The 18,197-nt window shown below is 36.1% G+C and overlaps 3 protein-coding genes, 2 long non-coding RNA genes and 2 other non-coding genes across 13 annotated transcripts in view; 4 read left to right on the top strand and 3 right to left on the bottom strand.

Annotated features, from left to right (window-relative positions):
• Positions 1 to 226: 226 nt before the first annotated feature.
• Positions 227 to 13,366, bottom strand: LOC111447352. Its single transcript, XR_002711247.1, has 3 exons — positions 13,356 to 13,366; positions 7,159 to 7,163; positions 227 to 376 (listed from the first exon to the last, which is right to left on the bottom strand). It is a non-coding gene; the product is annotated as an uncharacterized LOC111447352 (long non-coding RNA).
• TRNAP-AGG lies at positions 697 to 768 on the top strand. The gene has a single exon. It is a non-coding gene; the product is annotated as a tRNA-Pro (tRNA).
• Positions 1,345 to 2,734, top strand: LOC111447351 (CASP-like protein 4C1). The gene is made up of 3 exons (XM_023086480.1): positions 1,345 to 2,021; positions 2,205 to 2,340; positions 2,426 to 2,734. Exons 1-3 carry the CDS (start codon positions 1,774 to 1,776, stop codon positions 2,645 to 2,647), a joined length of 606 nt encoding a protein of 201 aa, XP_022942248.1. The 5' UTR covers positions 1,345 to 1,773; the 3' UTR covers positions 2,648 to 2,734.
• On the bottom strand, positions 3,122 to 3,750 carry LOC111447354. The gene is made up of 2 exons (XR_002711248.1): positions 3,426 to 3,750; positions 3,122 to 3,346 (listed from the first exon to the last, which is right to left on the bottom strand). It is a non-coding gene; the product is annotated as an uncharacterized LOC111447354 (long non-coding RNA).
• On the bottom strand, positions 3,187 to 3,259 carry TRNAR-CCG. Its single transcript has one exon. It is a non-coding gene; the product is annotated as a tRNA-Arg (tRNA).
• Positions 4,183 to 7,105, top strand: LOC111447350 (UDP-glucuronic acid decarboxylase 6). 5 transcript variants are annotated; one of them, XM_023086476.1, is made up of 13 exons: positions 4,183 to 4,274; positions 4,660 to 4,773; positions 5,202 to 5,288; positions 5,368 to 5,455; positions 5,548 to 5,639; positions 5,712 to 5,776; positions 5,849 to 5,937; positions 6,028 to 6,105; positions 6,194 to 6,287; positions 6,371 to 6,437; positions 6,561 to 6,624; positions 6,703 to 6,743; positions 6,826 to 7,105. In XM_023086476.1, exons 2-13 carry the CDS (start codon positions 4,684 to 4,686, stop codon positions 7,009 to 7,011), a joined length of 1,041 nt encoding a protein of 346 aa, XP_022942244.1. In that variant the 5' UTR covers positions 4,183 to 4,274; positions 4,660 to 4,683; the 3' UTR covers positions 7,012 to 7,105. The 5 variants fall into 5 exon arrangements, with proteins under 5 accessions (XP_022942244.1, XP_022942245.1, XP_022942247.1 ...); XM_023086477.1 differs by having other exon boundaries at positions 4,202 to 4,274; positions 4,657 to 4,773; XM_023086479.1 differs by having other exon boundaries at positions 4,242 to 4,269; positions 4,657 to 4,773.
• The window catches only part of LOC111447349, an 18,320-nt gene continuing 7,680 nt past the window's right edge, over positions 7,558 to 18,197 (top strand). For 2 of the 3 annotated variants that reach the window (XM_023086473.1, XM_023086471.1), the window contains exons 1-10: positions 7,558 to 7,988; positions 11,108 to 11,187; positions 12,234 to 12,284; positions 12,819 to 13,337; positions 13,457 to 13,714; positions 14,679 to 14,744; positions 15,370 to 15,549; positions 16,727 to 16,778; positions 16,885 to 17,169; positions 18,020 to 18,130. In XM_023086473.1, the coding sequence (XP_022942241.1) occupies positions 7,767 to 7,988; positions 11,108 to 11,187; positions 12,234 to 12,284; positions 12,819 to 13,337; positions 13,457 to 13,714; positions 14,679 to 14,744; positions 15,370 to 15,549; positions 16,727 to 16,778; positions 16,885 to 17,169; positions 18,020 to 18,130 (1,824 nt within the window). In that variant the 5' untranslated portion in view covers positions 7,558 to 7,766. The remainder of the gene's footprint in view (positions 7,989 to 11,107; positions 11,188 to 12,233; positions 12,285 to 12,818; positions 13,338 to 13,456; positions 13,715 to 14,678; positions 14,745 to 15,369; positions 15,550 to 16,726; positions 16,779 to 16,884; positions 17,170 to 18,019; positions 18,131 to 18,197) is intronic. The other variant, XM_023086474.1, reaches the window with a different exon arrangement.

Genomic DNA, 18,197 nt, shown 5'->3' with positions numbered 1-18,197 from the left:
TCCTTTTCTTTTGGCGTCTTAGTCGTCTTTGACTATATGCCTTCGAGGAGCCTTAACCCCTTTTTCTTTTGGAGTCCTTTCTATTGACATGGCTAAGCCTTGACCCCTTTTTCTTTTGGAGTCCTCTCTATTGACATGGCTAAGCCTTGACCCCTTTTTCTTTTGGAGTCCTCTCTATTGACATGACTAAGTTTTAGAGCCAGGTTAGATGAACCTGACTCTCCACAATAGTATGATATTGTCCTCTTTGATCATAAGCTCTTATAGCTTTGCTTTGGGCTTCCCCAAAAGACTTCATTCCAATGGAAAGAGTATTCCTTGACTATAAACCCATGATCATTCCCTAAATTAACCGATGTGGGATTTTCATCTAACACTTTTTATAGCCTTATTCATTTCATTCTTCTTCTCTTAGAATCGCCTTTGTAGGTCGGAACGTAGCAGTCATGATGATTCATGGAAGGAAACTTCTTCACAAAATCAGAAAGTCTTAATAGCATAAATGGCAGTAATGTTACGGGATGTTGAAAATTCGAGTACTTCTTCAACCTAGTATGTTGAGATGGGAGCATGACTAGAGAGCAAGAAAAACTCTCATTTTTTGGTTGGGATAAATAAAAGCTTCCTCGTTCTGTTGTCAAATTATTCTGTATTGACTTAATTTATACTTTAATAGGAAAAAGTAGTCTCAACCAAGGGCATTTGGTCTAGTGGTATGATTCTCGCTTAGGGTGCGAGAGGTCCCGAGTTCAATTCTCGGAATGCCCCAACCTTTTTTTACTTTTCGAAGATTTTTATTTTATTTTTTAACAGCACGTTTCATATTTTAATTTGTTTCTCGAAAGAAGCGCTTTGGGCCCTACTATTTATAACGGTCCAGCTTACCAAACACGACCGATACAATGTCAATTTTTTCGTGGGCCCTTGTGGGCTTCCGGTTTTTTCATCTTTATAAAATATACTGAACTGTAAAAAATTTAAAATATGAAAACTTTACGGTAAAATCACGATTTTTAAAAATTAGGATTTTTTTTTAATATTTATTACAAATATACCAATGTTAGTTTATGGTGTTTCAATTTCTACTCCATTTTTATTTTTATTTCGATTGTCATATCCTTACTTTATTTAAATTGATTTTAAATATTTGAAAATCATCATATAAAACATGTAATATAGTATAGTCTCATGTCACACATGTTAATGTTGTAACCACTTTGCATTTATTTATTCACACATTTATTTTTGACGCAGACATACACTTTAGTTGTTTACTTCAATCTCATGCTTAAAATTATTCAATCATTATTTATTACATCTTGATAATTTTATGCATTATTTATTTGAGTGTTTTTATTGCGGTTTACCAATGTTTCAACCATTATTCAAATTAATGTGACAGATGATAAAATTTTGAAAGCAAATTTCTGTCACTTCCCACTACTACTACTACTCAGAGCCGTCTGCTACTCTCTCTCTCTCTCTTCATTTCTCAGGTGGCCGCTTTGAATAATTTCCCCACAGATTTCCCACCCATTCTCCCTCAAATCCCTCTCTCATGGAACTCTTGCCCTTCTCCGTCACTCCTCCACCGCCGCTTTGAATCGTTTGCTTTCTGTCTTTCACCATAAGGGCGGAAAGGAAGAGCTAATCGAACAGACTTCCCTGATATTGGTCTGTTCGTTGATTTATTTTCGTCCCCATTTCATGTATGTCCTTCTCTTTCTGTAGCTCTTGGCGACTGGACCGGCAGCGGCGGCGGCGGCAGCGGCTATGCGATCCCCTCAGTCCCTCCGCAACGGCGGAATGTCATCGCCTCATGCTCGAATGCCTACTCCTCACCACCACCACCACTTCCACTCCACTGTCTCTGTTCAGAAACTCAAGCGCTTCAACTCTCTCATCCTCGTCTTCCGTCTATCTACCTTCTGCTTCTCCCTCGCCTCCGCTGTCTTCATGATTACTAACTCTCGCGGCTCTGGATCCGATTCCCCTCGCTGGTACGATTTCGACGCCTTCAGGTACGCTTCTCTTTCTTCTCCGATTATCGCGTCGACCTTGTTTCTGTTTCGCTTTGGTTCATGAGAAAATTTAGGTTATAAGGAATGGACTATTTGGCTCGTTCATCTTCGTTCTCCTGAAAACTAAACGCGGATTGAATTCGTTGAAATGAACTCTAACAACGATTGAGAATCTTCAACCAGGTACGTTTTCGCGGCGAACGCCATAGTCGCAGTGTACTCACTGTTTGAAATGATCGCTTCCGTGTGGGAAATCTCGAGAGAAGTGACTCTCTTCCCTGAGATTTTACAAGTCTGGTTCGACTTCGGCCATGACCAGGTCGAAACCCTAGCCCCTTCCTTCTCTTTCTCTTTCTCTTTCTCTCTCTTCTGGTCTAATCGGAATTAGGGCTCTGATTCCATAGGCGTTTGCATACCTCCTCCTCTCTGCGGATTCGGCAGGGACGGCTCTCGCGATAACTCTGAGGGGAACCGACACGTGTAGGGTGACGACCGCCTTTTGCGTTCAATCAACGATCTCGATTGCACTGGGATTCGCCGGTTTCCTGTTTCTCGGGTTATCGACGCTGCTTTCGGGTTTTCGGGTCGTCTGTTTCGTAATCAACGGCTCTCGTTTTCATTTCTAACCCTGAAACTCCGACAGCCGAATATTTTGATGCGTCATGTCGTTTTGATTTGGCTAATTACATCTCTCGGTCCTTCATCTTTTGATTTTTTCCCATTTGGTCCTTCATTTTACTTATCTCAATATATTAAAAGTTCTCAGTTAAAATTTAGCTCAAATGTATTAAAAAAATTCTAATTAATTATTTTAAAAAATTATAATTAGTTAAATTTTGTGAATTTTTGTTTTGTTTACGGATTTGATTTAGTACTTAAAAAATTGGAATTTAAAAAATCAAAGACCAAATTGAAAAATTAGTCAAAAAGATTTTGGACTACTGCGTCGGCTGTGCTGGCTTGCGTGTGTGTGCTGTTCTCTACTCTATGATGTCGACATGTCTGTAGCTTCACTGTCAACATTTTGAGTGATTCTTTTTGCATAGTGATAGTATTTGTAGCTCTCCTTTATGTATGTTTTTTTTTTTCCAGCTATCTGATAGGGAATAAAGTTTTATTATTTATTGATTTATTATTGATTCAAAATGAAAATGGGAAAAAGATGCGATCACAGTGGGATTCGAACCCACGACCTTTAGATCCGGAGTCTAATGCGATATCCACTCCGCTATGTGACCGCTCGGTGTCATCTCCGATTGAAAAAGCTATTTGATTAAGGCATTAGGAGCGGTTGGATCTTGCTCAGAAACCGAGTTTGGGAAGGCCTAAAGATGAACAGGCGGCGATCTGATTTCACGATGCAGAAAAAGAAGCGAAGAAGACGATCTGTTGTATTTTGCGTACCTTTATGTTCGTCTAGGGCTCTGTTCGATGCGATTGGACTCGAACAGATTCCTGAGTGAAACAAGAGCAATCAACTCGATTGATTTCGATTTTCGCCTGTTGCAGCTATTCACTCGAGCAGATCAGGATTGAAACAACAACAATCAAAACTCCATCGATTTGGATTTCTGCCGGACGCTGCAGCGACGGCTGATACGGAATTAGTTTTGGAGATTGCTCTTAAAGATCAAACATAGTTATAACCTAAGTTTTTGGTTATATATATTTGATTTGGGGCTCACGAAAGCTATGACCCCCACTTGTTTTCAGAGTAATTTATAATTTAGATTAAATTAATTAATTGTAATTTCATCTAATTTTCTGATATTTATATTTTCAATCAGATATAAAACGCATTTTTAAAAAAAATTTGTGTAATATAAAAAATAAACTAAATATTAACAAAAAATAGAAATAATTTAATTTTCAAATAAATATTTATTCGGTAAATAAAGAAATAAATAAATATTACAAGAATTCAACTATCCGTAAAAACATATTTTATTCGATATATTGGAATCTACAAAAAGTGATTTTCTGGAAAGAATTCTGAAAAAATATTTAATTAAAAATAAGACGTCATAATAATTTAGCCATCCAACCAATCTTCGTTTACCACGTGGAAATGTAACACTAAGCTCGCTTACACTTGATAAAATATGAAAGTAAATTATTTTAAATATTGACAATATGATGTCCAACTCTTATAAATACGACATCCAATAGTCCCTTCTTTTTTTCATCGTAAATTTATCTCTCTGTTAAATTCTGAATTTCCTCAGAGGAATCCCAGATTTCGATCTCTCTCAGGTAAATTTGCGGACCCCTTTGGATTTACTGTTACCGTTGTTCCGATTCAAAATGTCGTCGTTTTGTGACCGTAGCCATTGTTGTTAAAAGGAAGCTTTCGTCTCTTTTCCCCTTTTCGTAATTCTCACGTTTTTTCAGATTCCATCTTTTTTAAAATTTAAAGCGTTTGATTGTGTTCCAATTCCATTCAACATTATTAAATTCCACGATTTTTGGGGTCTTCGTTTATTATTTGAGGGGTAACATAGTTCTTCGATTTTTTAACCCTTTTGCTTTGTTCTTCAAAAGGAAGATTTTATTTGTGGATTTGTTATTGACCCAATTCATGATTAGTACTGATTTTGAGTTTTTTTTTTTTCCGTTTTGGTTCTTATTTGAGTAGCAGAAATTTTGAAGGGAAGTTTCAGTGATGGCTAGGGAGTCGTCAAATGGAGAGGTTTATACCTCTACAAAACCCCCACCGCCCCCTTCTCCTTTGAGAAGTGCAAAGTTTTTTCAGGTAACAATCTTTAGATCAGATCAGATCAGATCATGGGATATCTTTGATCAGCTTGAGTTTCCTGATGGATTCTTTGATGAATTTGATTGGTATAATTGGGGCGAAATCTTTTGTTTCTTGTTCTTAGCTTCTTATATCTGTTGTGTTGATTTGATATTGTACATTTTGGGTTCTAGTTTGAATGGATTCGCTTTAGAAAGGCTAACTTTACCGAGTTTGGAGGGCAACCCCGGTTGAACTAGGTGCCCTTGAAGGATATGATTCTAACGGTCGATTAACAGGGCTAAGGGGAGTGATTGAGTTGGTGTAATAACTATTGAGGCATTCTAATGAAAGATCTTATAAGATTCTTAACTTTTTTTTGTTGATTTAAGAGTGTATCTTTCAAGAAGATTAGCATGATTCTATGTTTTGTGTTTCGGTGGCAGGCCAATATGAGAATTTTGGTTACGGGAGGAGCGGGATTTATCGGCTCGCATTTAGTAGACAAATTGATGGAGAATGAAAAGAATGAGGTATAAAAACGTTGATGGACGAGTTATAAACAACGACGTTTGGAAGTTGATATTCTAAGTCGATTTTACTTCTCTTTAGGTTATCGTTGCGGATAACTATTTTACTGGCTCGAAAGACAACCTTCGAAAATGGATCGGTCATCCTAGATTCGAGCTCATTCGACATGGTATATACTCTGTCATCTTTAATCTCTTTTTGCTTTTTGGTTTGTTTACTCGAACTCGAAATGACCCGTTTTCGTCCATGTCGTAATGCTAGACGTCACCGAGCCATTGCTGGTCGAGGTGGATCAGATATACCATTTGGCTTGTCCGGCTTCACCGATCTTCTACAAATACAACCCTGTAAAGGTATTAGAGTTTGAAATTGGCTGCATTCTTATTGCAAATATGATGTTCTAACTTTGAAGTCATGGTGTTCAGACAACAAAAACAAATGTTATTGGCACATTGAATATGCTGGGACTTGCCAAGAGAGTTGGAGCTAGGTTAGGACTGACTTTGAATTGTTCTTTAGTACTGAACTGGTTTAATGTATATGTCTTTTATGTTGTTCTTAGAATCTTGCTTACGTCGACCTCGGAGGTGTACGGTGACCCTCTTGTTCATCCCCAGGACGAAAGCTATTGGGGAAATGTCAATCCAATCGGTATGTCGAATATTCTCAAAACTGATGTCTACTGATAGGCTTAGAATTCCGCCTTCGTAATTTTCACGCTCGTAATTCTGCTTCCATAAGGTGTAAGAAGTTGCTACGACGAAGGAAAGCGTGTGGCCGAAACATTAATGTTTGATTACCACAGGCAACATGGGATCGGTGAGACTCATGTTCTTGTTATGGTCCGTGTTAACTTCGACCTGTTTTAACGTCGATATAGTAAAACTAAGAACTTTTTCTGTAACAGAGATAAGGATTGCCAGGATTTTTAACACCTATGGACCGAGAATGAACATCGATGACGGTCGTGTTGTTAGCAACTTCATTGCTCAGGCAATCCGGTAAGTTTTCATCAGTACTTCTATGAAGTAGAAGTATATTTGCTTTCATTTATGAACTCTTTTTTCCTTTCTTTGAAATGCAGTGGTGAACCATTGACCGTTCAGGCGCCCGGAACACAAACGCGGAGTTTCTGTTACGTTTCTGATATGGTTTGTGAAAATTAAAATCGACCCAGTCCTGAGCTTTACTTGTTTCCATGATTTACCTGTCGTTGTAATCGTGTATATGGAGACTGTTTTTGGCTCATTGTTTACTACTTTTAACTGATCAAGGTTGATGGACTGATCCGACTCATGGAAGGAGAGAACACTGGGCCGATCAACGTCGGCAATCCAGGTTCGGTATCATAGAACGATGAACTCTAAGAAATCTGTCGTTCAACTGTCGTTAGTAACTCTATCATTATTGTGCTAGGTGAATTCACCATGCTCGAACTCGCGAAAACTGTCAAGGAGGTACGATATATCTCCATAGAAGTACGGATAGACAAAGCTTTCGGATTGTTGGTTTAAGTTTGAATGTCGTTCGTTTTTGCAGCTTATCAATCCTGACGTCGAGATTATCATGGTCGAGAACACCCCGGACGATCCGAGACAGAGGAAGCCAGACATTACGAAAGCGAAGGAGGTTCTTGGATGGGAACCAAAGATCAAGCTGAGAGATGGACTGCCTCTAATGGAGGATGATTTCAGGGCAAGGCTTCAAGTGCCAAGAAAGAACTAAATTTTGGTTTGTTGGATGATGAACATTGTTGTTGTTGAGAGCTCAAGATGTTGAGGAGTTTTTGGTCTTTAATAAAAATATTTATTTTCATTTATGTTTTTATTTAAATTTACATGAATAATGAATAAAAAATAAATAAAAATTAACAATATCTCATAACTCGCTAAAAATTCAATTTATCCATTAAAAAATTAATTATTTAGATGAAATAAAATTTAAAATAATTTTTTTTTATTAAACATCAAATTTAAATTTATATATAATAAATCAGAAAACTTCCTATTAAATACAAAATTAAAATAAACCGATTAAAAACATTTACTATTTATTAAATTTGGACGAAATAGATAAATACTATTTTTTCTTAAAAATTAAATTTAAGAAAAATAATTTTTTGTTATTTATTTATTTATTTCATTTCATTTATTTGTTTGTTTGTTTATTATTATTATTATTATTATGGTTCGAAATCTAAATTTTCCAACTCCGATTTAATTTCTTCTCCATTATTTCCTTTTTATTTTATTTTTTTTAGAAATTGTTTTATATTTTCGTCTTCCATTTTCATTCATTCCTCTTTCATTCCTGAAACTCTCTCACCGGCAGCGAAGCTTCCGACAGTTTTTTTTTTTTTTTTCTGATTCTGTTTCAAATGTAGAAGGAAGCACTTCCGACCTCCAGCATCCAAGAACTTCAATTCACTCCTTCTTCATCTTCTTCTTCTTTGCTTTTTCTCTGTGGAATTTTGTGTTCTTATGGCTTCCGCCTTCAGTCCTTCCCGGAGCCCAGGGAGTTCTCGGCTCCAACACTTGGGACCGGTGTCTGGTGTCTCTCGTTTGAGATCTTCATCGCTCAAGAAGCCTCCTGAACCGCTACGAAGAGCCATCGCCGATTGCCTCTCTTCCTCTGCTGCTAATTCGCATCATGGAGGTCCCTCTGCTTCAGTCGTCGTTGCCGAAGCTTCCAGGACTCTTCGGGTGAGTAATTACGAGGTTTCCTGTGTTCATTTTGTTTGGATCTTGCAATTCTGCTTGGATTACTCCAGAATCCGTCTTTTCGGATTCATTTTTTTTTTAATTGGAATTTTCCGTTTGTTTGACTTAAGCTGCGTGTTCTGTGGGAATTTCGATGGGTCTGAGGTTCATTTGTTGCCTGGTTGAGGGCTGGGATTTCTAACATTGGCTGGCTTCTTGTGAACGTGAATGGTTGTTTCGTGTTTTCCGATTGAATTGTGTCGATATACATCCGTTGTTTTTTTTTTCTTCTTTCGTTTTCTAATGTCGTATGATTCGGAATTGGATGTTGGAAGTATCGTCTGTGGTTTTTTGTAGATTATTGGTAATGTAAGAATACAACTATAGCGTTCAAGTGGAAGTATAATTATGGCAATTTACTTCTCTTAGGTGAATGCGTTCTCGTTAATCAATTACTTTCGAAGAAATAAATGAAAACTAAAATAGAACGTTCAAATACTCGTGTCGAGTTGAACTATATAAATCTATTCCGTTGGGGTTTATTTGCATCATGGGATAGTTCTCATATTTAATTTTTTACCAGTTATAATGAGACGGTATCATCTTCATTCTCATTCATTTGCTTTCTTATTTGTTTAATTGATGTATTTTTATATCTGCACAAGGTCGTGCTTTTTCTCTAATAATGGCGTAAAAATTAGAACAGTAATGAATATAAGGATGGTTCGGCAGTACAAAGCTTTTGAATCTAGTTAAGAGGCAAGATCAGGGGATTAGACTCAATTAAGCTAACGCTACTTAGTATTTTAATAATGCTGCTCAGTTAGGCATGCCCGGAAATTCTTTACTACCAAATTCTGTACCAATAGCTCTCATTTCTGTACCAATAGCTCATCATCGCAGCATGGTAGCCTGCATCGGACTACCCATTGCTAATCTGTCATTGAATGCACAAATGATTTGCATTGCTCGCATCCTATCTTTTTACCGATTTCTTGGATACGCTTGAGTCAAGTAGAGCTAAGGTGTAAAACATTCTTTATATAAAGATTAGCTATTTCACCTGAGTTGAAAATTGAAATTATTTGAGAATTCATCCAGTCACAACAACCTAAGTATGATATTCCTGCCCCACTTCATTATAAATCAGCTAGCCTCGAGCTTAGTAACAGGTCAGTAATAGCATGGATTTTAGCTATCTAATCTTCTCTGAAAATTTAAAACTTCATGAGGATGACTGCATGCTTTGTAGCTTTATGTTTTAGCACTTCTGAGAAGCCAAAGCTTTGAAGCTTTTTTGTTGGTACAAAACCTGGACTGAAAGAAATTATAGCCGAAGATGGAAGAGAGCACTAAGATACCTAGCATATAACGAGTGGCTTGGTGTTGACCAATCCTTCCTGGGATGGTTGTGTGGTTTGCCTTCATTAATCCAAGTGTTGTCAGTGAGTTCTTAGAAGTGTTTCAGCCGGAGAACTACGGAGGACCTATGTTGAAAACGAAAACACATCCTTAGTGAGCTAGCTTACGTCGTCACCTTCCAAATACCAGAAAAGGATAAGTGAAAATGTGTGAGTACTTGGCTACATGCACAAATGAAGGGCATCATCACTCTTATTAGGAGGGATAATCATTCTAAAGATTGATACAACATTAAATTTAACATAACCCATTAACTTAAATTTTTGAGTTGGTTGATGATTTAACTTGGTATCAGAGTAGGGGGTCATGTGGTTTGAAGCCCATTAATTTCATTTCTCCTCCCCAATTAATATCCATTTCCACTTGTTGACCTTCCACAATTTCTAAGGTGGGCAAGTGTTAAGGTATTAATATACATTAAATATATCGTAGCTTATTTGATAAACTTTTGGGTTGATTGGTGATTTAACCATTTTGGTTGGCTTTGATATAAATACCTACTAATTTTGTGTAAGTTATCAACAAATCCGGACTTGGCAAGGCTTCCATACCTCAATGCCGGCCCCCAAAAACACCTTTGAAGATTTGAATATTATACTGAAAGGCAATGAAATTGTCCAGCCATCATCAACCTAATAGACAAAGTTCACAGGAAGAAGAAGATCCTCAATTGAGGCTGGAACCTAAACTTTTAATGAAGACATAATTCTCTTGCCACGACTGTTCTCTAAAAAAATTGATGTGATTCTGTTATTTCATCCAACTCAGACTGGTGCAGTTGTTTATCTTCAAAATATTCTAAATGTACCTTCCTCTTCAAGAATAAGTCTTCTCAGCGTCTCTGAGCTTACTCATGGAAATTTTCTCAGCCTATCAGAGCTTACTCATGAGAATTCTGTCACCCACTGAATCACTTTGACGAGAGAAAGCTAGAGAAGGTGTAATTGGAATAGGGGTCTGATGGAGCGCTCCATCAATTTAAATTGACCCTTGTCAGTCAGTTACACTTGTCTCATGCCTGTTGTGTTCATTTTTTTTTTTATAAGATGACGAAAATAAAATGCATGTCAGCAAGGTATGGTCATGGATCTAGCTGTCTTAGTTTAGATTTTTGCAAGGCTTTCTTGAGTAAATTCCATGGCTTACCTTTTTCTTTTGCAAAATCGTACACAAATCCAAATTGATGCACTCGACATTTCGGGGCGTGCTTCTGTACTTTCTATTGTTGGATTTCACTATTACGCCTGTTTAGTTGATGATTACACTAAACTATCATGATTCAATCCTCTTTAAAATAAGAGTGGGCCTTCATCCATACAATTCAAAAACATCATAGATAACAAGTTTAACTATGTACCATCATATGTCTATAATCCTTTATTCAATGCTTTTGAAGATTGTTTGGACGTTCAGTATTAGTTTGAACCCAAATAAAGGTGCAGAATATGGAGTAGGTGGTGGTTCATCCTCCTTCCCTTCCACAATAATGGGTTAGATTCTTTAAGTAGGCAGCTCTCTTAAGTTCAGTTCAATACTCGATGACTCTTGACATTTAGAACACTTTTCAGTGTCTACTGTCTTCTGTGAGATTGGAGTAGCTTGTTACTCTAAGGCTCAATTAGTGAAAATTGCATATATATTACCAAGGTATCATCTCATTAGGACTTAATTTTAACATCACAAGTTTTATCAAATGACAGGACTATTTGGCAACACCTGCAACGACAGACCTGGCATATTGTGTGATCTTGGAACACACAATTGCAGAGAGGGAACGAAGGTAACCAAACTTGTTGATCATGTTGGTTTCAAGGAGACTCATGAATTTTCTTTTTTGCATAAGATGGTGAATTCTAATGCTTGCTTTAATTTCTTCACATTCTTTGAAGGAAGATGGTTCTGTACCATATAGCATATTCTTTTTATCCTTCTTAATTATCAGCAAATGGTTCATAGAATCTGTATCTTTTTTTTATAAAACCATCTTTTGACAATTACAACTGTTGATAGTAATGCCCCATGACTCAGAGCCAACTTTCAACTATTTCTTAGAGACATTATTGGTTCTGTGGATAAAGAGTATTATGATACATGTATACATGTATTTTCAACCTTCTTGTATGAGCGTATGTTGAAACCACGATATGTTCTTACTCAAAATGAGGGAGGGAGAGTTATTTGATTAGCTGAAGGGAAAGAACCCTAAAGAATTGCCTCAACCCTAGAGAATCCAAGAGCTATTGTATCTCTCTCATTACAACTAGCTGATACCCAGATCTTTGTGAAGAAGATTTAGTTTAACTGTATTCACTAGAGGGAAAATGTTTTTCATAAAAGAATAAAAGTAGAAGGCAAATCATTTGTATTCTGCTATTATTATTATTTACTCGTCAACAGGAGCAATTATAATATTTGGAAATTCGAGACAGGAAATACTTTTGATTTATGCTTGAATTCTGAGAAGGAATTACATCAATATCCTATATTCTTGTTTTGAATAATCGTTGGTGCTAATGCTAACTAACGCATTGCACATTTGACTAGTCTCACTGAACAGTTGTATGATTCCTGTAACCCTTGACATTAGAAACTCGTGTGATATGATATGTTAAGCAGGTGCCTATAAGGATGGAGCTATGACCTCAGAAACATTTTGGTTTGTAAATTGTCTTTGATTGTTCACGAACCCATTATCCTATATGCTTGATTACCCGCTAGTAATTGTTGGGTAGAAAAAGTTAAATCCTTATTATTCACAATGTGTTAATTTTTCTTGCATTTCCTGTGTTGTCGTTATACAACTCATTTTTCTTTTTGTGCATCCAGCCCAGCTGTAGTTGCAAGGTCGGTGGCACTTTTGAAACGCTACCTTCTTAGGTATGTTTGTCAAATCATCTTATATTTCTGTTGTACCCATATAATTGTTGAACTGGGTTGAATGTCTTCGTGATGGACTTCATTCTCCTTCAATATGGACCATTCGATCTTTTAGTTCAATATTTACTTCTCATGTCACAGGGGTTGTTCTATTGAACCGGAATACGTTCACTACAGTTACTCACTGTGCACATAATGCAATATAACTTCTTATTAACTCAAATCATCATGTTCTTCTTCTATAACATGAATTTACTTTTTTCTCCACTCCTTTTGATTCCCATGTCACAGGCTATTGATTCCCATGTTACAGGCTACAGTTACTCTCTCTCTCTCTCTCTCTCTCTCTCTCACACACACACACACACACACAGAGGCTACAGTTACCGGTCTCCTTGTAAAGATCAAATGATTTTACTGCTCTTGGATGCTCTTTTCTGGAATCCTCACATGCCTTTTCCCGACTACAAATTCGTTAGATGGCTGTTTTTGCTGTTCCCTGATACAACTTTGTGTTATGCTTTGTTTTTGCAGATACAAACCCTCTGAAGAAACATTAATGCAGATAGACCGGTTTTGCTTAAACACGATTGGCGAGTGTAGTTTTAGTCCAAACCGAAGGTCGTCACCATGGACTCACTCTTTAAGTCAAGCATCTGCTGCGACTACAACCCCTTCTACTTTTTCACCATTGCCTGTATCAAGTATTGCCTCTGGAGCACTTCTAAAATCACTGAAATATGTTCGCTCCTTGGTGGCACAACACATACCAAGGAGATCGTTTCAACCAGCTGCTTTTGCTGGTGCACCTTCTATGTCAAGACAGCCGCTTCCTGCACTGTCATCTATGCTGAGTAGATCCTTCAATTCACAATTAAATGCTGCAAGTACTGGAGAATCTTCAGAACATAAAGACTCTACTGTTTTATCCATATCAAATTTATCTAACATTGAAGAAGTTGATGGTATGGTCGATCTTGAATACATTGCACATGATGCACTGAAATGGCGATGGCTTGGGGAACTACGGTCATCTTTTTTGCAAAGAGAGGGGTAATTAACTTTTCTAACAACCTTCATTTTAGTTTTTCCTTTTATGCATGCAGTAGTACAAAGTAGTTTGCTTATTTTGCATTAGTTAAGTTAAATGCTGGCTCTTTTTGATGGTACAGTGATAGTTTTGTTAATACTCAAGACTTGAGAACACGTAATCTTCTAGAGGTAGGTGCAGCAGCACTTTTAGTGGGAGATACAGAAGCCAAAGTGAAGGATCAACCTTGGAAATCTTTGGGAACAACTGATATGCCATATGTTGATCAACTATTGCAGCCTTCGCCAGTAGCGACTATAACCAATTCTTCCTCTGCTCGTCTCCACCTGAGGGCTATAACTGCATCAAAGCGCACAAAACCAGACTTGCATCAGATTTGGTACAGCCTTTCATTTACCAATTCTTATCTTCTTTATGCTTGCTAGTCTCTACTTAAAAGATAATCTAGAGAAAGGACTGGCTAAACTTTCTCTCTGCTTCCCCTTTTGGATCTTAGTTTCCTTCCTAATTACTATTTTGTTGCATTTGGGTCCTTGCTGCCATGTCATTTTGCAACAAAAAATTGTGGTATTTAATAGAAATGACATAGTTATTGTGACTAAGTGTAATACTGAGGATTTATTGTTAAAATGTTGGGTGAAAAATCTAACTTAGACAAAAAATGGTTATATGGTCAAAAAATGGTTATATGGTCAAAAAATGGTTATATGGTTACATATGCTGTAGTTTAGGAACCTAAGATATCATTAACTAAATTATTAGAATATACTGTCTTTTTCACCAAATGATAGGGAACCTGGTAGGGTGATTAATTCAAAGAACCCTGAACAAGTGTTTTGATGAATTTTTGTTTTACAAACCAAATGTTGGTCTTTGTTGAGATGCAAGAGCTGTGTCCAGAAACTAAATGGTCAGGTGGGGAATACAATGCATGTCAACCGGAAGGATTTCCATTCTGTGGGTTTTGCTTTCTGTTGTGCTCCATATTAAGGTTGTTGGATAGTATACAATATTGAATAGCAAAGTTGTTAAAAGGAATACAAACCGAAATACTTTAGACTGCCAAACCCCCCATCCCTTACCCAAAAATAAATAAATAAATAAAATAAAATAAAATAAAAAAACAATATATATAAGGCATAAATGTCCTTGTTCTTGCAGAAAAGTCCAGGCTTAAGCTGCATCCATCATTAGGATCTGTAAACAAAAATCAAAATTCATATTTATTAACTTTATATCAGATGTCCAATAATAGCTACCAACCAAATTATTTCTCCAAATCATGCTAAAATAAAGGTTAACTTTTATAAATTTGCTCTTGATGATTTCATAATGTCTTTTAGGGAAGATTCTCCTGGGAGTACATTTCGACCAAAGGCCCGACCACTTTTCCAATATCGTTACTACAGGTACAAAAAATAGATTCTGATATGGAACTCTGTAAGTTCATAACGCATAGATATTGATAAAGCTAGTACTTGTTTATCAAGTGAAGAGTAATTCCCATTTAAAATTATGAAATTGATCATCATAGCTTAAATGGATTTATTAATATATGGTGGTCTCGCTGTTATGAAAAATTACTGGTCTCGTTTTCATGCAATATGGGAAACTTGCATTTTGAATTATTACTTTAAGGTTTTTCCTTTCTGTTGGATACTTAACAACTTATAGGCTTTTGATGCATGATCTATGATGTTATTGAACTGGTAGGCTTGGAGTTATCATATCGTAGTGACCATTTCACACAATTTCTTTTCATTTTTTGAAGGTATAGACTTTGGCATGTAATATTGATTTCAGATACTGGTTAAATTGAGGTGCTGAGTAAACATGTATGCCTGTAATATTTTTTCTTTTCTTAAGTACAAATTAACATGCGGCTTTGACATGCAATAAAATAAAAAAATTGTAAGGTAACCTTGCTCTTAAAAAGTTAAAAGACTAGAACTCAACAAGAAGTTTTTATTAATCAAGTTCATATTATCTTGTGGTTGCATCTGTATCTCACAAAATTAACTTCATGCCCATCAGTGAACAGCAGCCTTTGAGACTGAATCCTGCTGAGGTGTGCGAGGTTATTGCTGCAGTTTGCTCTGAAATGTCTTCACCCATCGCTAATCCCCTTACAGTAACTTCTAGGTTAAGTACAAATAGTGGGAAGCCATCGATGGATGTGGCCGTGAGCGTTCTCGTAAAACTCATTATTGACATGTAAGTTTGTCCCTTTAGATGCTTGACTTACACTGAATGTTTCAAATTTCATCTACTATTCATCACTCTCTTTCATTTCAACCTGTTTGCGTTTATGTTTTTGTTACTCTCTCATACAATTTACTTGTGTGAGGTTGTTAGGTTTAATGCTTTGGTTGGCTTGTTTCTATGCCCTTTTTTGGGTATATAGCTTGAAAGCAATTATATGCTTTTTAGAGGAGCTGACACATTTGAGAGCGAGTTATGGGAGATTTTAGGTTTAATGCTTCGCTGTGGGCCTTGGAGACTAACATGTTCGTAATTGTCCACTAAGTTTCATTTTTTTTTTTTTGGATTAATGTCCTTTCTTGTAGTTATTTGCACTCCTTTTTCTTGGGTTTTTTCCCCTTGATGAAAGCTTGGTTTCTTATACCTAATTCAATGCACTTGTGTGCAAAACACATTTTGGCATTATGCACCAAACAAACTTGTGTTATAGATGTTAAAATTGAGAACTAGTTGTTGTTCCAAAGTTGATGCTGAAATGCCTTTTTCAACTAGGGCACTGATATGGTTTACTCATGTTAAGTAAGATAAACACTATGAATGTGATAACTTTTTCGATATCATGCCTCTTTGGGTCTCCTTTCTTAAAGACTTATGTAATTATCTTTTAGTTTTTTTTTTTTCCTTTTTTATTTTGCTTCACTGGAGCCCTTCCTTAGGTTAATTGGGCTTTTCTTGGAGTGTTTTTTATTCCCCTTGTTTCCTTTATCATTTTTAATGAAATTTGGATTTTTTAAACAAAAAATGGACATCTGAATTTATTTTGCCATCTTTTTCATTTGTTCTGATCCAAATTCTTAGCTATAGCAATGTGCGCCATTTTCTTATATATTGAGATGATGTTATTCAAGATATAAACAATCTGATAGATCGGACTATTATCTGTCTTTGAGGAATGTAATGATAATCTTAATCCAAGTTTATCTGTATTTCTTAAGTTCAAGGCTTTGAAAATAATTTTTATTGAGTCAATTGATGTTACAATATATTTTCTGATCTTGAAGGATTACTGAATGTATTATGATGTCTTTATTTATTTATTTTGTTCAATGTTTTCTATATGTCTTTTCTATGCTTTCATTTTTTGAATTTTTCATGCATGAATGAAGTTATTCAATAATTTCTCTTACAGGTATGTTTTGGATTCTGGGATTGCTGCACCTCTCACTTTATCCATGCTTGAGGTGATGTTCTGGATTGATTTATCATTCTAAATTATCCCAATAGCATATTTTCCTACGTTTAAGGTTTTTTTTAACATTATTATTGTTTTTTATTTTTCCTTAAAAGGAAATGCTTAGTTCTCCAAGATCAACCTGCAGAGTTCGTGCATTTGATTTAATCTTGAACCTTGGCGTTCATGCTCACTTGTTAGAACCAATCGCACTGGATGACAGTTCTGCAATTGAAGAAGAGTATTCTCAAGAATCATATCTTGCGGAAGAAACCCAATTTAATTCACAGGGGAAGAAAAATCCTGATTCTCCTAACAATATCAGTGCAACTTCATCTATTAACAAATTCGAATGTTGGATTCTTAACATCTTGTATGAGATACTGCTTCTTCTTGTCCAAGTATGTATGATATTTCATTCTTTTGCGAAAATTTTCCTTCTTCTAATCAGTAGTGCTCAGTCAAGAAGTACATAAAATTATTTTCATTTGGAAAATATTGCCAGAGGCTCCAAGAAAAAAAAGTAGGTGCTTTCTCAGATGCAATACTATCCATTCTTTTGGGAAATTTGGCTTGAATGAAAGAAACAGAATTTTTAATGGGGAGAATAGGAGCGCGGACACTTTATGGGAGAAATGCTTATTGATTCTTCCTCTTGGAGTTCTTTATGTAAACTATATTTATAATTACAATTTACAATGTCTTCCATTACGGCCAACTCAAGATTATTTTATAACGCCCATGGCATTTTGTTTCTATGTCTATTTCAATGAAATAATACATAAACATATAAGTTTTTATCATAATGTGTACAACTTATTAAATGAGTTCTACCAAGCTGACCGACAGTTCATGTTGAATTCTTACTCCCATGAATTATCTTGTTAGAAAAATGCATCCTGGTTGTTGCACTACGGTGTTGCATGGGTGATCCATATATGTAGCTTCCTGTTATGGGCTAGAGCACAGCTTGATTGAGATTACATTTTAGCAGATGATTAGTCATGAGTAATTGAATCAGTGACTGAATAAGGTAGGTTATGAACTTAACGTTAACTCAGCTCATGACTTAATTGGCAGGGAATGGTTTGGGCAATTTGTGTGAAGGTTATTTCTTAGAAAGAACTGTGATTGTATGAAGAACACAAATAATGGATGATACAAAATCTTAATGGAAGATGTGTAACTATAATAGTTCAATGGATGTTTACTATTTTGTCAATTTCTAAAACATCTATTTTATGATTGCAGATTGAAGAGAAGGAAGAATCTGTCTGGACATCTGCTTTGAGCTGTTTACTTTATTTTGTTTGTGACAGAGGCAGACTCAGGAGAAGCCGACTAAAGGGTCTTGACATAAGGGTGAGTTGTTTGCTAACTTGCCTCAAAGATATTGCAGTCAAACAAAAAACATTGGGGGGGGGGGGGG

This window comes from Cucurbita moschata, unplaced genomic scaffold (genome assembly GCF_002738365.1).
Source record: "Cucurbita moschata cultivar Rifu unplaced genomic scaffold, Cmos_1.0 Cmo_Scf00009, whole genome shotgun sequence".
NCBI classification, from domain to species: Eukaryota; Viridiplantae; Streptophyta; class Magnoliopsida; order Cucurbitales; family Cucurbitaceae; genus Cucurbita; species Cucurbita moschata.
The sequence above is the reverse complement of the archived record's forward strand: the minus strand, read 5'-3'. Positions and strand labels throughout refer to the sequence as shown.

Coding starts and splice junctions, on each gene's coding strand:
- LOC111447351 (XM_023086480.1), top strand. CDS start 1,774: ATGCGATCCCCTCAGTCCCTCCGCAACGGCGGAATGTCATCGCCTCAT. Junction 2,022..2,204: donor TACGATTTCGACGCCTTCAG/GTACGCTTCTCT, acceptor ATCTTCAACCAG/GTACGTTTTCGCGGCGAACG. Junction 2,341..2,425: donor TCGACTTCGGCCATGACCAG/GTCGAAACCCTA, acceptor CTGATTCCATAG/GCGTTTGCATACCTCCTCCT.
- LOC111447350 (XM_023086476.1), top strand. CDS start 4,684: ATGGCTAGGGAGTCGTCAAATGGAGAGGTTTATACCTCTACAAAACCC. Junction 4,774..5,201: donor GAAGTGCAAAGTTTTTTCAG/GTAACAATCTTT, acceptor TTTCGGTGGCAG/GCCAATATGAGAATTTTGGT. Junction 6,288..6,370: donor TTCATTGCTCAGGCAATCCG/GTAAGTTTTCAT, acceptor TTTGAAATGCAG/TGGTGAACCATTGACCGTTC.